The 16,708-nt window shown below is 41.2% G+C and overlaps 1 protein-coding gene across 3 annotated transcripts in view; it reads left to right on the forward strand.

The window, feature by feature from the left end:
- Positions 1-16,708, forward strand: part of ctnna2 (catenin (cadherin-associated protein), alpha 2) — a 557,688-nt gene that overhangs the window by 100,882 nt on the left and 440,098 nt on the right. For all 3 annotated transcript variants that reach the window (XM_088341403.1, XM_088341405.1, XM_088341404.1), the window contains exon 6: positions 13,420-13,623. In XM_088341403.1, the coding sequence (XP_088197529.1) occupies positions 13,420-13,623 (204 nt within the window). The remainder of the gene's footprint in view (positions 1-13,419; positions 13,624-16,708) is intronic.

Raw genomic sequence — 16,708 nt, forward strand, 5'->3', positions numbered from 1 at the left:
GAGTTTTTCCTTTCCCTCATGTAGGTTTTTGATCAGGGGATGGTGTCATAATAGTCTGTAGTTAGCAATGGTCTGTGGTCTGTGCAGACCTTTGAGACTTCTTGTGATTAAGGGTGTCATAAATAAACTTGACTTGAGGTTTTGAGTTTTTCTTTGCCCTCATGTAGGTTTTGGATCAGGGGATGTCGTAATAGTCTGTAGTTTCCAATAATCTGTGGTCGGCGCAGCCCTTTGAGACTCCTTGTGATTAAGAGTGTCACAAATAAACATGACTTGACTTGAGGTTTTTGAGTTTTTCCTTTACCTCATGTAGGTTTTTGATCATTGGATGGTGTCATAATAGTCTGTAGTTTGCAATGGTCTGTGGTCTGTGCAGACCTTTGAGACTTCTTGTGATTAAGGGTGTCATAAATAAACTTGACTTGAGGTTTTGAGTTTTTCTTTGCCCTCATGTAGGTTTTGGATCAGGGGATGTCATAATAGTCTGTAGTTTGCAATCATCTGTGGTCTGTGCAGCCCTTTGAGACTCCTTGTGATTAGAGCGTCACAAATAAACATGACTTGACTTGAGATTTTTGAGTTTTTCCTTGCTCTCATGTAGGTTTTAGATCAGGGGATGGTGTCATAATAGTCTGTGGTCGGCGCAGCCCTTTGAGACTCCTTGTGATCAAGAACGTCACAAATAAACATGACATGACTTGAGATTTTTGAGTTTTTCCTTGCTCTCATGTAGGTTTTAGATCAGGGGATGGTGTCATAATAGTCTGTGGTCGGCGCAGCCCTTTGAGACTCCTTGTGATTAAGAGCGTCACAAATAAACATGACTTGACTTGAGGTTTTTGAGTTTTTCCTTTCCCTCATGTAGGTTTTTGATCATTGGATGGTGTCATAATAGTCTGTAGTTTGCAATGGTCTGTGGTCTGTGCAGACCTTTGAGACTCCTTGTGATTAAGAGCGTCACAAATAAACATGACTTGACTTGAGGTTTTTGAGTTTTTCCTTTCCCTCATGTAGGTTTTTGATCATTGGATGGTGTCATAATAGTCTGTAGTTTGCAATGGTCTGTGGTCTGTGCAGACCTTTGAGACTCCTTGTGATTAAGGGTGTCACAAATAAACTTGACTTGAGGTTTTGAGTTTTTTTTTTGCCCTCATGTAGGTTTTAGATCAGGGGATAGTGTAATAATGAGACTCCTTATGATTACTGGGGTCACAAATAACTGACTTAAGAGTCTCTATGTGCACAAAAGTGTGTGTGTATGCAATTGTGTGTTAAGATGCATGTACCGCGAAGCTCTGAAGCCGCGAAGTAGCGAGGTCCCACTGTACAACCGGTGACCTTCTGCGCTAAGCAGAGACCCCCAAAAAAAGCGATCTGTGACCCCTGCTCTCAGTCAACAATCGTCAGAGTGGAAAAGCATGTCGTCAAAAAAGGCAGAATACCACTTGAGTCAAGTCCATGCCAAAGTACATTTGTCAGAGGAAGGTTAAAATTGCTTACTATCGGGAAAAAACATCAGGACTCCGGATATGAATAAAAGAAAACAGTAGTAGGATGTTACATAAAGCATGAAGCGGTTATGTTCCGTGTACTGTATGAAATCAACAACTGCATGTAGTCATGGAATACAAGGCACTCTCCTCTAGGGACTAAACATGGAACACAAGTCTTCCCTTAAAATCCAAATGCAAGGTATTCCTAAATCATTAATACATAGAGAAAGATGGAACTGGAGTAAAGTGATTAAATAATAAGAGGAAACGCGGCAGGAATTGAAGCTAAAAATGCTGTTTTGACCGCATACCCCGCTGTGCTGAATGCATCCGATGCAAATACATGCCGACCTGACCTGGAAATACCGTAGCCATGCTGGGTCATTGGGATTTTCTAGTGAAATGATTGTTTTGTAGTTGACTGAGTCTATTGACTCTCACTTACAATAACTGTTCTGGTGATAACAGTGATAATGTATGTTATTGTTTTAGAAATGCACATCAAACTGGGGGCATTCTTTACGCTAACAAGTAACAAAAAGCTCTCTCTCTTTTTCTCTCTCCCTTTCTCTCTTCTCTCTCTCTCTCATCTCTCTCCCTCTCTCTCTCTTTCTTTCTCTCTCCCTTTTTCTATCTCTCATCTCTCTCTCTGTCTCTCTCTCTCTCTATCATCTTTCTCCCTCTCATATCTATTTTTCTCTCTCTCTCATATATTTTCCTCTCTCTCCCTTTCCCTCTTCATTTCTCTCTCATCTCTCTCTCTCTCTCCATTTTTCTCTCTCTTATTTCATTTTTATCTCCCTCTCTCCCTTTCTCTCTCTCTCATATATTTTTCCCTCTCACTTTCTCTCTCTCGTCATATCTCTCGCTCTATCTCATAATCTCTCTCTCTTTTTCTCTCTCTCTCACTCTCATATGTCTCTCATATCTCTCTCTCGCTAATCTCTCTCCCATTTCTCTCATATCTCTCTCTCTCTCTCCATTTTTCTCTCTCTTATTTCGTTTTTATCTCTCTCTCTCTCTCTCTCTCTCTCTCTCTCTCTCTCTATCTATCTATCTATCTAGACATCTATCTATCTATCTATCTATCTGTCTGTCTGTCTGTCCGTCACTCAAATGCATCGTTCCAAATATATTTTGGAAGGTTAAAGTCTTGGGATTCAAGAAATGCCAACCATTCCTTAGTTTCTATTTTCTTTTTCGCTCGCAACTTTACTGTGCATATGACAATAAACACTTGGAATTGAGTTTAATTTAAAGAAAGACCCATCACAGAAACATCGAGATCACTCTGAAACACGATACTGGGAAAATTTATAGCCGGAGTAGCTCACCGAAGTCGTTGCGTTCAATAATAATGTGCAACCATGGTCCTCTTATATCCTTGAGTGTAGTAAATACAGGAGAGTAAAATATTTACGAATACAGAATAGTAAAACATGTTTTCTCTATGCCGTAGACAACCAAACTTGTTATTCACATTCATCCTTTTCGGCCAATTGCAGGCTTTGTTTCACCCCTTTAGCCTATGCGAGCCTGTAAATGATAAAAAAGGATCCGCCCCCTTTACCTCCGAATAACTTTGGCCAATAGTGATCGATTCAAATGATGATTGACACATTGGCTGGGAAATGAAACGCCGGCATATGTATCCCAGCATACACCGCGGACGGCTTCGCCTTCGGGGGGGAAATCTAGTCGGCGGCTGCTTGCCTTAGTTGCAAGACTTTGCGACTTAATATTGATCCATATATAAGGCGCACTGTCTTATAAGGCGCATGGTCAGTTTTTGAAAAAAATAAAGGCTTTTAAGTGCGCCTTATGGTGCGGAAAATACGGTACATAGAAATTCCACGTTGTACACAAAAACAAAAATCCACTATCTACCGAGGACGCGAACCGCAATAAATCGAAGAATTACTATATCACTCCTGGAAGCTATGCTCCGAGATTGTATGTCTTTGTCTTTGGGGCATTGTCCACTCCTGTTTTATGAAACATCATGCCTCAGTGTTACCTAAGGGATGCCGGTTAGGGACGTTCCTCTCGGTGGTAAGGTTGTCAAAGAGGAGTCGGAAACAAGTGGACGGGAACATTGAGTGTCCGTGTTTGAAGCTGATCCCGAGTTTGGCCTGAGGGAGATTGCACTGGACATTCTCAAATATCAGGCAATGGTTCTTTGACCAGTTGGTCTTTTGAAAGGAGCCAAAAAATGTTATTGTATTTTGCCGGGTTTATAGGTCGCACTGGACCACTGTTTCTCGATGGAAAAGATGGAAAAGAGACCGGCATTTCCACACGGGGGCAGATTTAATTTCTTAAAGTATTTAACTAAGTGAACCCTAATCAATATGGCCGAATTAGCCCAATTAGTGTCGCTCGAGTCTCTGTCAAGCCTCCTCTCTCAATCTTCTGCCTTTCTTCCTCTGCCCACATTTTTTCTGCAAGCTGGTGTGCCGGCTCCTCCCATGGGCGTGGAGAAGAAATGAAATGATTTGCATGTGTATAGCGCTTTTCAAGTCAAGACTTCCCAAAGCGCTTTACAATGTGCTTCACATTTCCCGATAACCCGAAAACAGCTGAGCAATGTTCCCTGTAATTTTCCACGGGGTCTGAGCGTTCACACAAAGTCGGTGAGCAACGCTTGAAACAACAGTGAGCAACGGCATTCCCAAGAGTGGCAACTCAATCATTATCAAACAAGTCCAAAACTTGACATCAAGTTACATTTTTCTGAGCTTTTCTCTTTCTCTTATTTCTTTATCAATTTTTTTCCTTCTCTTTAATCTACTAGTCCGGCCCCCGACAGCATGTTTGTTCTATCGTGTGGCCCCCAAGTTAAAATGAGTTTGACAACCCTGATGTAGAGTATTTAAATAGTGCTACAGAAAATACACACTGTAATAGAAATAGGGTAATATGCAAATGTGGGGGTGGGGTTTAATGTGGGCTTTTACTCCCCCGGGTGGACTTAAAGAGCCTCATGGCATGAGCAAGAAATTATCTCCTCAGCAGTAGCATATCCTTCAGTTTCTAGCCCTTTTAAGAGAGGGACAGGTAGAGAGTCAAAGCAGAACATTGACGGGTGGATAATGAATTAAAAAAAAGCAGCGAGAGAGAAGCCTATCAAACAGAATGATGAATGATTAAGCCCAACCCTGCCTGAAATTTGAGTCTGGTCCGGCTCCGGTTTAAGATCTTACCTCTACTGCACTACACTGTACTCTGCTATACTCGCATACACCAAAACCCAATGTCAGTGATCTGACCTGATCACTTCTGTAAATGACGTACTTGGCATAGGCAGAACCACTATCGGAGGGTCACCAGATGACCGAGTGATACCCGGATTTGCATATATACATTAAGGAATTTTAACGAAGTGATCATGTATTTGAAGACACTGACCATGTCAATGTTTTCGTATGGCATTAAGAAATCAAATTTCAATCACCCTTGACTGGTTTTCATGGTTGCTGTGGCGCCCAATTGGCTTTCTTTCTTTTTTTAAGCTCAGCGATCTCTTGCTTTTTTGTCAGCCCGTCAAACGAACTTCTGCCCCACAAGACGTGGGTTCTGACACGGCCCTGGTTTCCTGTTTATTTTAGTCCCGTTTAATTTTGGGTTCCAGTTTTTTTTCCCGTCTATTTTGGTCCTGTTTGTTATTTTCTCCAGTTTTCGTTCCCGTCTAGTTTCTCCTGTTAATTTTTGATATCCCGATTCGTTGTCAATCCTGTCTGTCCCTTCCTGTCCGGTATCGACCCCATCCGTCCGATATTAACTCAGGCAACTGGAATCGGTCTCGTCGGTCTCTGGCTTCCTGTCCTTCCACGCCAGACCGGATTCCTAACGTGCATGACTCCCCATTCCCCGTAAAATGAAAGGCTTGTGTGAGAACGTCATGCGATTGGGTCCTGATCCTGCTCTGGTTTATGACACTGGCGACCAATTTTCAGAAGCAGTCTACAGGCTTTTCTTATGTTCTTACCTGGTGTAACCCGTGCACCAGACATCACAAAGCCAAACAAAAAGTTCTGTTTGAGACTACCGAGTGTTTCATATTATGTTTACCTTGTTTGACAATGTATGTTGTGTTTGTATAGATAATAGAGACTCCACTTTCCTTGGAACAGAGAAAAATAGAAAAAAGTGTAGATGCCTTCACAGGCCTTCAAATGGTTACATGTTTTTTATGCGCAGAAGCAATCTCGCAACAAATTGACTTGCTTTTTTAGCCGCTTTTAGGGAATGTGTTGAGACATCTGCTTGTGTATTGTCAAATGGCTTTGCAAACACATCCATATTGCATGGACGGAACAAAAACAAACAGAATATGTTGACTTTGAAGTCGTTCGAGTCCAGTGGACATATGCTTTCCTCGGGAGGATCTTGAATCCGTGTAAATTATTTGGTTTGGATTCCGCGAATACGTTCTTTAAGCTCTTGTAAATCACAGTAGGGGAACTGTGACTACTAAGTTGTGCTTGTAAGTGGCTTGACTAAAGCAAATACCGTATTTTCCGCACTATAAGGCGCACCTAAAAGTCTTATTTTTTTTCAAAAGCTGACCATGCGCCTTAAAATACAGTGCGCCTTATATATGGATCAATATTCAATCGCAAGGTCTCGCAACTTACGCAACAGCCGCCAACTCGATTTTCCCCCGAACGTGGAGTAGTCCGCGGTGTATGCTGGGATTTATGTACCGGTGTTTCATTGGCTAAGCAATGTGTCAATCATCATTTGAATCGATCGCTATTGGCTAAAGTTATTCGGAGCCTCGGATAGGCTAGAGGGCCAAAACAAACCCTTCAATTGGCCGAAAAAGATGTGTCAATCATCCGTTAAATCGATCGCTATTGGCTGAAGTTATTCGGAGCCTCGGATAGGCTAGAGCAGGGGTGTCAAAGTCAAATGGACGGAGGGCCAAATAAAACATTTGGCTACAAGCCGAGGGCCGGACTGTCCAATCTTTACTGAAACCAAGATTTAACCTACTGAAAACACAACAAATATATTACAATATGATTGTATAAATAAAGCAATATTTTCTTATGACTCTGTCAGTCATTTTTAATTTCAGCAGGCACAAAATACAAATGTCCTTTATATAAAAAACTCAACATATCTCATAACAACAACTCATAACCATTTTCTATCATTCAATCATCTGAAATTATTTAAAAGAAATATTGCCTCGAAATACAATAAAATAAAGTGCAAAAATCTCTTGTTACTTAAAACCAATAGCAATCAACACACTGGACCTCATCTGTCCTGCTCAAATGTACATTGACTTTCCTTTCTGGGCTTTCTCTGGGTTAGTGTGAAAAAAAGGAATTACTGATTAACAGATAATAACAATCATAAGTCATTTTCTCTGCTAAATAGGAGACAATTTTATCAAAAGACTGTTGTCCACACCAAGATCTATTTTCCATGAAAAGCCGAAAAACAAGAAACACTCCCAGGACAGAGTCGGCAAACAAAAACAACATAGTCAACATAGACAATAAAGCTTTAAAATTCCCGAGGGGAACAACAAAAAACAAGACCTTCTTTATGTGCATATTTAACTTTTAAACTTGAACGGAGTAAAAACTTCAAATGTGTAATTGCACAGGAAACATTACTGTATTATTACTGTATTTACATACATTTATATACAGTACTGTATTACTACAACTCTACATTACTTGTTTGAGGCTGACGCTGATACTTTTCCAGCTACCTCCGTGAACATGTACTCCAACTCCCACCTTGTTTGAAAGCCCCGGTTTTCAGTGTCCACCTTCCGTTTAGCCATTGTTGATGGGTATATGTGGGCTAATTTTTGCTGTTATGCTAATGACTGCTGCTGATCGACTGCTGAATAAATCAAACCGCCTCCCGCTTTGCTCCCGCTCGGCGCGTCCCCGTTGCATTGTGGGAAATGTAGTATTCATGCGTACTGCGGGCTGCTGGCTTGCAGCGGCCTGCGGGCCGGATCTAATAATATATTGATATCGTCACGCGGGCCAGGTAAAACCCTCTCGCGGGCCTAATGTGGCCCGCGGGCCTTGACTCTGACATATGTGGGCTAGAGGGCCAAAACAAACCCTGCAATTGGCCGAAAAGGATGACTGAATAGCAAGCTTGCTAAACTACGCCATAAAGAAACATGTTTCATTAGTCTGTATTTGTAAATTTTACTCTCCTGGATTTACTACACTCACGGTTGTAAGAAGAGCATGATTGCGTATCATTATTGAACGTGAGAACTTAGGTAAGCTATGCGGCTTTATATTTTCCCGGTATCTTGTTTTAGAACAATCTTGATGTTGCTGTGATGAGTTGAGTGAATTCAACTCAATTCCAAGTGTTTATTGTCATATGCACAGTGAGGTTGCGAGCGAAAAAGAAAATAGAAACTAAGGAATGGTTGGCATTTCTTGAATCCCAAGACATCGTACGGACGCCGCATCCGCATCCGCACGTGTCTACGACACGTATTTGCTTCTTTGCAAGCTTTGGGGATGTTAAGGGGGAAATCAGTTTGACTGAATCATCTGACTGTTTTGTCGACGTTCCCATTGTAGCGCCTTATTATCCGGTGCGCCTTATCTATGGAAGATATAGGACCAAAAACTATTTTTTGGGGGTGCGCCCTATAACCCGGTGCGCCCTATAGTGCGGAAAATACGGTACTTACACTATATATATCGATAGATACAACTTTGGCATCCACTATATCTGGACTAGCGTTTTTGCTGTGGTGGCAGATAACAAAACCAATCAACTAATAGACATGAGGCATTTTTAGGGACTAAGCTAGAGTTTCCCTTCATAATTATTCTCTGTACTACAAGTCCCACAATGGTTTGGGGCATAAAAATATCCCAGATGTGGTGCACTGGAATATTAGAATGCGTATACATGCATGTGCAATCAGAAAAAATAATATAATAACACAACCAAGGCGGCACGGCTTGTGGTTAGCACACAGCCCCATGGTGCAGAGGTTCAGGGTTCAAGTCCAGCTACTGCAGCCTCCCCGTGGTGAGTTTGCATGTTCTCCCAACGACTGTCTCTGTGTGCCCTGCGACTGGCTGGCAACCAGTTCAGGGTGTCCCCTGTCCACTGCCCGGAGACAGCTGGAACGGGCTCCAGCATCCTAGCGACCCTTCTGGGGATAAGTGGTGGGGATAATGGATGGAGCAGCACGGCGGCGCAGAGGTTAGCATGTGTGCGGCACAGTTCTGAGGTCTTGAGATCGAACTTCCTGTGTGGAGTTTGCATGTTCTCCCCGTGTTTGCCTGTGTTTCCTCCGGGCACTCCGGTTTCCTCCCACATACCAAAAACAGGCATGTTAGGTTAATTGTCCGGTCCAAATTGTCCCTAGGTGTGAATGAGCGAGCGATTTGTCTGTCCCTGTGTGCCCTGGGACTGGCTGGCAACCAGTTCAGGGTGTCCCCTGCCCACTGCCCAAATATAGCTGGGATGGGCTCCAGCACCCCCGCGACCCTACTGAGGATAATCGGTGCAGATAATGGATGGATGGAATATATTTAGCAAAAGAATGATGATTTTATGTACCACATTTTTGGGAAGAAGAAAAACACAAATTCCAGTTTTAACATACCCCTGTGTTGTTTATTGAAATACCGTAAATTCCGGACTATAGAGCACACCTGATTATAAGCCGCACCCACCACATTTTAAGAGGAAAACCGCTTTTGTACATACACAAGCCGCTCCTGTATATATGCCGCATGCTCCAACATTTAAACATGTAACACAAACACATACACAAACACAAAATCAACCCAAACCTGACTTCAAGTCCCGCGATTGAAACTAAATGTCCTTCATTAAAGTCCACAGTCCAAAAATCACGGCCGACAAAATTAACAGAAAATGATACCAGTACTTAAGGTTTGATGCAGACCTGCAGAGTCCGGGTCCCGTTGAAAGTAATCCAAGGAAAAAAGTGTATAATTCCAAAGGTAAGGGTGGGAAAAATATATCAGATGAACACATTTACTCACGCAACTCCTTTTATTTAACCAACTTTTTACCCCCTCTTCTTTCCTTGTCTGTCCCTCACCTTTAGCGGTCCCCGCTTAAACTCGGCACCCCGCGTTCGTTCCGCCCCTCCTTTTTCGTTCACCCGTGCAAAACAGAATAAGTGTCTAAAATAAATACAAATAAACACATTACAAAAATATACAGTTGCAAATACATATTATACATGGGTTACACATATTTACAAAGAATGACGGAACACCGAGAGAGTTTTCAAAGCTTTTATAATAATAATATAGCTTCGACGGGGCAGTTAATGGTAGCAACACTCGAGCGCCGCTAGCGGCCGTTAGAAAAATGAAATAAATTGGCCGCATCACTGAATAAGCCGCAGGGTTGAACGTTAGGGAAAAAAGTAGCAGCTTATGGTCCGGAATTTACGGTACATAATGCACCATTCATACAATGATTTCATCATGCATCCTCTGCTCAAAAACACAATGTAAATTCGCTCACTCTTTTAACCACACGCTATTGATCATGACGTTAAAAATCTCACATCTCGGTGGAGGGTTGTAAGCCGACACTATAAATCGTTTCATGCTTCTCTAATAGAGTCGGACCGGAGCCATTGGCAATTATCTTGAAAACCTGGCCGCTATTGTCAATCAAGCAGTTTCCAATCTTTTTACCCCAACTATTACAAATGCCCTATGATAATTGCTACCTGACATCTTTGCTGGAATAACAATAGAATAAAACCCCACTGGGAGTGTTTTCAGTATGCCTTCATGTTCTTTTCTTCCTTCCATGTTTTTTTTTTACAGCTTTCATTCTTCAGGTCCTCTGAGTATTCGGCTTCGGCTTGTAGATGCCGGGAAGCTCTAATTTCTTGTGCAGGATGTCGATGTGGAGTTGTTCACAAAAAAATATGCCATGGAAAATTTGGATCAACAAATGAGTTGCACTTGTTTCTCCCAAGGGGATACATAGAATAGAATAGAATAGAATAGAATAGAATAGAATATACCTTTATTGTCATTGTTACAAAATGGGTTAACAAATTGTAACAACGAAATTGGGCATGACACTCCAGTTTCACACAATCACAGTGAGGTAAAAAATCCCAGAAGATAAAGGAACAGAGAAGATAAGGTTATAAAAACAGGGAGGATAAGGTTATAGTCATAATTTACACAATATTTACACAAGAAATGTCCGCATGTAGGATGTCACATGGGTTTTTGCAATTGTGCATTTGGTGCAAAAAATAGTCATCATAGTGCAAAAAAATGGTCAACATTGTGCAAGGTGAGCAGTAAATATAGTGCAGTAAACATTGTGCAAGAAACGTAGACATGAGTACCATTTTACGTTCGTATGAGGTAGTGTTTTTGCAAAAGTTTTTCAGTGTTTTTGTGCGGTGTCTGTTTAGGGTGGTAATGGCCGGGGAAGAAAATGTTTTTTTTTGTTTTGTGTGACCTGTAGCGCTTGCCGCAAGGCAGCAGGTCAAAAAGGTGGTGGTGAGAAAAGTCCTTGATGATGTTTTCTGCTCTGCTGAGGTAGCGAGAGCAGGCAATGTCCTCCGGAGTGGGCAGAGAGCAACCGGCGGTTTTCTGGGCTGTTTTGATGACCCTCTGGAGCGTATTCCTGTCTGCTGCTGTGCACCCAGCATACCACACCGTAATGCAGTACGTTAGAATGCTCTCCACTGTGGCTTTGTAAAAGGAAACCTGCAGCTGCTGTTTTAGATGATTTTTCCTGAGCACTCTCAGGAAATGCAGTCGCTGCTGGGCCTTCCCTACCACCGCTCTGGTGTTTGCAGACCAGGAGAGGTCGTCGGAGATGTGCACACCCAGAAATTTGAAGGAGTGGACTCTCTCTACACAGTCTCCTTTTATAATGAGTGGTGCTGGATTCCTGAAAAAAAATCTCTAATGGAGTCCGACCGGAGCCATTATTTTCCAGGTTACACCTTAAAACCCCAAACTAGCCGGGAATTTCAAATTGTGCTCTATAACCTGATGCACCTTATATACTGCAGAATACGATTGGAAATGAATACAGTGTCAGGTACCAGAACAGGAAGCAGAACCCATTCGCGTAACCTTACTCACAGTTTATTGGGGAGAAGAGAAAGGAGCGCACACTCGATCCGGAGTGGTTGCGGGGAATAGATTGCTCGGAACGCAGAAGTGGTCAAAATCAACCAGATAGTGGCAAGAGCAAAACGGGAGCAAAAACACAGGAAAACACGGAGATTCACTGGGCTTGGCAAAACAAGAGCCAAAACACAGGAAAAACGGAGACGCTCCGACAAAAGGCGACTCACAGGACAGCGTTTAAGTAGTCACGAGGAGCGATCCGTCAACAAGTTTCAGCTAGTGTCCATGGGCGGGGCCAATTGGGTGCCATGGCAACCGTGACATACAGCATTTATAAGTGTACGTTACTACATAAGGTTTTCTTGTATGCTTATGTATTGGAGCAATGATTGATCAATTGAACCGCATTGCTTTGCATTGTATGCAACAGGATTTGAACCCAGGTTGTGGCAGTGAGATCGCCGGTAATATTGAAATGAAATGAAATGATCTGCATTTATATAGCGCTTTTCAAGTCAAGACTTCCCAAAGCACTTTACAGTGTGCTTAACATTTCCTAATAGCGGGCGTGCAGCCATGTCAGGCGCTAACCTGCATATTGGGGGTATTAGGGGTTCAGTGTCTTACCCAAGGACACTTCGACACATAACACGGAGGAGCCGGTATACTGCGATCTCTTGATCCCAAGACGAGCGCTCTACCTCCTGAACCACTGCCGCCACAAATATTCCATATTCCACTGAGACCACCAGTAGTACAAATGATTAGATAAAATGCACTAGTTTATCTCCTTTTAACTCATGGTACCAGAAAAAAACGATTTGCATAGTGTATTCTGATAGGTTGATCAGTATCTCCACTTCTTCACCTGTGTGTCAATAATGTTGCAAAAGACAGAAACAGAATACGGTTACTTTTTTCTTTTTGTTTTCTATTTACTTTTCTTTTTTTTTTTCTGGCTTTTTTCAAAATTGTTCCTTCTTTTTTTTTCTTCCTTTTGTTTCTTTTTCATCAGCTTATCACTACTTTTTCATTTTGGTATTTTTTTATTTTTTGTTCTATTCCCCCATTCCTTTAAGTCATTTTGTGCATAATTTTACATCATATTTGGTCATGTTGGGATGAAAGAAGCAAAAACAACCCGAAGAGCCGTTTACGACCCAAGAGAGCCGGTTCCTTTTCTTGAGCCGAGCCGAAGAAGCCGGTTCTCGTCAAACTCTACTAACTTTACTCAACTTCGTTTTACTTCGACTCGACTTCAAAATACCGCATTTAGGACACAATGTCGAGGGAAACGCGTGTATTTTTACCGTCATGCACTGTAACTGAGTTAAGTCGTTTCTTAATTAGCAATTTTGAGCCCTGATTTTTGTGCGCTGGCTAGATTTTCTTGTGCGCTGAGAATGTGCGAGCAGTGCGCAGCTTAGAGGGAACACTGATTGTGAGTCATAATCTTATTCATATTTAGTTTCTTTTGTCTTTGATCAGAATATTTGGTGTTGGAGTAATCCAAAAGTAATTGAAAGTAATCCGGTTAAAGTAACCCTACCCAACCCTGGCTGTAAGTGTATAAAGAGTCCAACAGTTATACCCAAATAAACACAGTAGCTTCTACAGTAGTCTCAAATTCATGCGCCTTATAGTCTGGTCTGCCTCATGTATGGAAAATATAGTTTTTTATGTGGTGCACCTTATGATCTGGTGCACTTTCTGGGCCAGAAAATATCATACATTTTTGTGCATGTTTTTCATCCAATTTGTGCCATGTGTTGTAATCAAAGCTCTTCTGATTTCCCCCTTTCTTACTGCTTTTACAGAACAAAATCATCCTGGATCCGCTTACATTTAGCGAGGCCCGTTTCCGGCCGTCGCTAGAGGAGCGCTTGGAGAGCATCATTAGCGGTGCGGCGCTAATGGCGGACTCGTCCTGCACTCGTGACGACCGACGCGAACGCATCGTGGCTGAGTGCAACGCCGTTCGGCAGGCCCTTCAAGACTTGCTCAGCGAGTACATGAACAATGTAAGTGCAATTTGGTTTCCATTATCATCTGTATTTTCCGATAAGTCGCAGTTTTTGTTATAGTTTGGCCGGCTGCGACCTTTATATGTTTTTTCCTTCTTGGAAAGCATTTATTGGCCTGGTGCGATTTATAATTTGAAGCCATTTCTAGTCTGGAAAATAGCTATGTTCACAATTTTCTGCCACTGTTGGATGGTGGAACTGTGTGAGACTTAAAGTGTTACTCTGTAGATCTTCACGGAAATCGGTGCAGCCGTTTCAGGGCCAAAGAGTCAGATATGAACACACACGCACACAAAAAATGGGATTTATGAACAAGATTTGATTCAGATTACATACTCTCAGGGTTGGGTAGGGTTACTTTAACTGGATTACTTTCAATTAATTTTGGATTATTCCAATCCCAAATATGCTAATAAAAGGCAAAAGAAACTAGATATGAATACAATTATGACTCACAACACGTGATAAGATTTCTCTCCTGGCTTTGATCTCTTTGATCTCCGACAAAACGAACATAAAATGCAGGGTTGGGTAGGGTTACTTTAACTGGATTACTTTCAATTACTTTTGGATTACTCCAATACCAAATATGCTAATAAAAGACAAAAGGTACTAGATATGAATAAAATAATGACTCACAACACGTGGTAAGCTTTCTCTCCTGGCTTTGATCTCTTTGATCTCCGGCAAAACTAACACAAAACGCAGGGTTGGGTAGGGTTACTTTAACTGGATTACTTTCAATTACTTTTGGATTACTCCAATACCAAATATGCTAATCAAAGACAAAAGAAACTAGATATGAATACAATTATGACTCACAACACGTGGTAAGCTTTCTCTCCTGGCTTTGATCTCTTTGATCTCCGGCAAAACGAACATAAAATGCAGGGTTGGGTAGGTTTACTTTAACTGGATTACTTTCAATGACTTTTGGATTACTCCAATACCAAATATGCTAATAAAAGACAAAAGGTACTAGATATGAATTAAATAATGACTCACAACACGTGGTAAGCTTTCTCTCCTGGCTTTGATCTCTTTGATCTCCGGCAAAACTAACATAAAATGTGACAGAAACAAAATGAAAATAAATCCAAACAGCTTACCAACATAATTTTTGCCGTTCCATGTATTCCGTTACTCCCCAAGCCTGCACAAAATTGAGTCATTTTATTCATATTTAGTTTCTTTTGTCTTTTATTAGTATATTTGGTATTGGAGTAATCAAAAGTAATTGAAAGTAATCAAGTTAAAGTAACCCTACCCAACCCTGCAGACGCTGCCCTACTCAGGAACAAGATTCCAGACAATCATTTGAAAGTTGAATTTGTTCGTAAGTTGCCTCAGTGCTATATTTTTAATGGAATTTATGTTCAAGACTTGCATAAGTATCCCGTATTGTTTTGTACTAAAAATCAAAATTTCATTGAATAATATGCTCTATAAAGATAAATGAAGTTAAGTTTAACTTACTTTTGGAAGATGAGCTTCAAGAGTTAGGCTACTTCCTCCTCCAGGGTAGAAAGTGGCGGAAAAAAAGTGATCCGACCATTTTCTCAACCGCATCAAGCTTTCTTATTCCACTTTCATATCAAAAGAAACGGCCAACCTCTTCTTCACACTTTACACCGACCTTATTGAATGGATGCACGAGATTTTAAACAATAAAAATGTCAAAGTTCTTCAGTACCGTATGTTAACACACGAACTAGGAAGAGGAAGCGGATTTCTTCTGTGGGGTGGATGGTGGGTGACCTCTCACAGCACCACACGCCCGTAGTGGCGGAAAGAAGCACTACAGTAATGTCCCGTACTTGGAAAAAGGTGCACACGATACAAAATCTTATCGCAATGTCCGGATAAAAAATATTCTTATGTACTGTTTATCGTAAGTGGAATGGTCATAAGTAGGGGAACCTCTGTACAATTTAAATTCGATTCAGATTCGATTCAGATTCGATTTTGATCCGATTTTAATTCAACGATTTGATTAGCTTTTGATCAATTTAGATTTGATTAGAATATAAACTTAGGTTTGGATTAAGATTTGGACAGGGTTGGGTAGGCTTGGGGAGTAACAGAATACATGGAACTGCAAAAATTATGTTTGGATTTATTTTCATTTTGTTTCTGTCACATTTTATGTTTGTTTTGCCGGAGATCAAAGAGATCAAAGCCAGGAGAGAAAGCTTACCACGTGTTGTGAGTCATCATTTTATTCATATTTAGTTTCTTTTGTCTTTTATTAGCATATTTGGTATTGGAGTAATCCAAAAGTAATTGAAAGTAATCAAGTTAAAGTAACCCTACCCAACCCTGTATGCGTGTATATATATATATAGAGAGAGAGAGAGAGAGAGAGAGAGAGAGAGAGAGAGAGAGAGAGAGAGAGAGAGAGAGAGAGAGAGAGAGAGAGAGAGAGAGAGAGAGAGAGAGAGAGAGAGAGAGAGAGAGAGAGAGAGAGAGAGAGAGAGAGAGAGAGAGAGAGAGAGAGAGAGAGAGAGAGAGAGAGAGAGAGGTAAAGAAGTAAAGAGGCTGAAAGAGATGTAGAGAGAGAGAGAGAGAGAGAGATTATGATAAAGGAATAATAATAGAGGAATAGAGAGAGAGAGAGAGAGAGAGAGAGAGAGAGACTGAAAGAAAGGTGGGGACAGACAGAGAAAGAGAGCAATAGAGAGAGAGAGAGAGGGACAGACTGAAAGAGAGATGGAGAAACAATGAGAGAGATTATGATAAAGGAATAATAATAGAGGAATGACGAGAGAGAGAGAGAGAGAGAGAGAGAGAGAGAGAGAATGTGAGAGAGAGAGAGACTCCTAAACCAATAAAGTCCTAAAAGATTAATATCGAACCAATTAAACTTTGCAAAAACTATGATTGCAATGTGAATGTATTGGAATGATGTATTAGCATGACAAAGTTGCGAAATATACAGTATTATCACAGTATAAAAGCCGCGGAACCAATCAATATTATCTTTGAATACATTTCCTGGGCTTTCTTCAGTACTAAATGCATAATTATTCAAAAACATAATATGGCCTTGCAAGCTAATGGTAATTGCAGACCTATACACACC

The sequence above is a fragment of the Urocampus carinirostris genome, chromosome 8 (assembly GCF_059441175.1).
Source record: "Urocampus carinirostris isolate Australia breed hairy pipefish chromosome 8, RoL_Ucar_1.0, whole genome shotgun sequence".
NCBI classification, from domain to species: Eukaryota; Metazoa; Chordata; class Actinopteri; order Syngnathiformes; family Syngnathidae; genus Urocampus; species Urocampus carinirostris.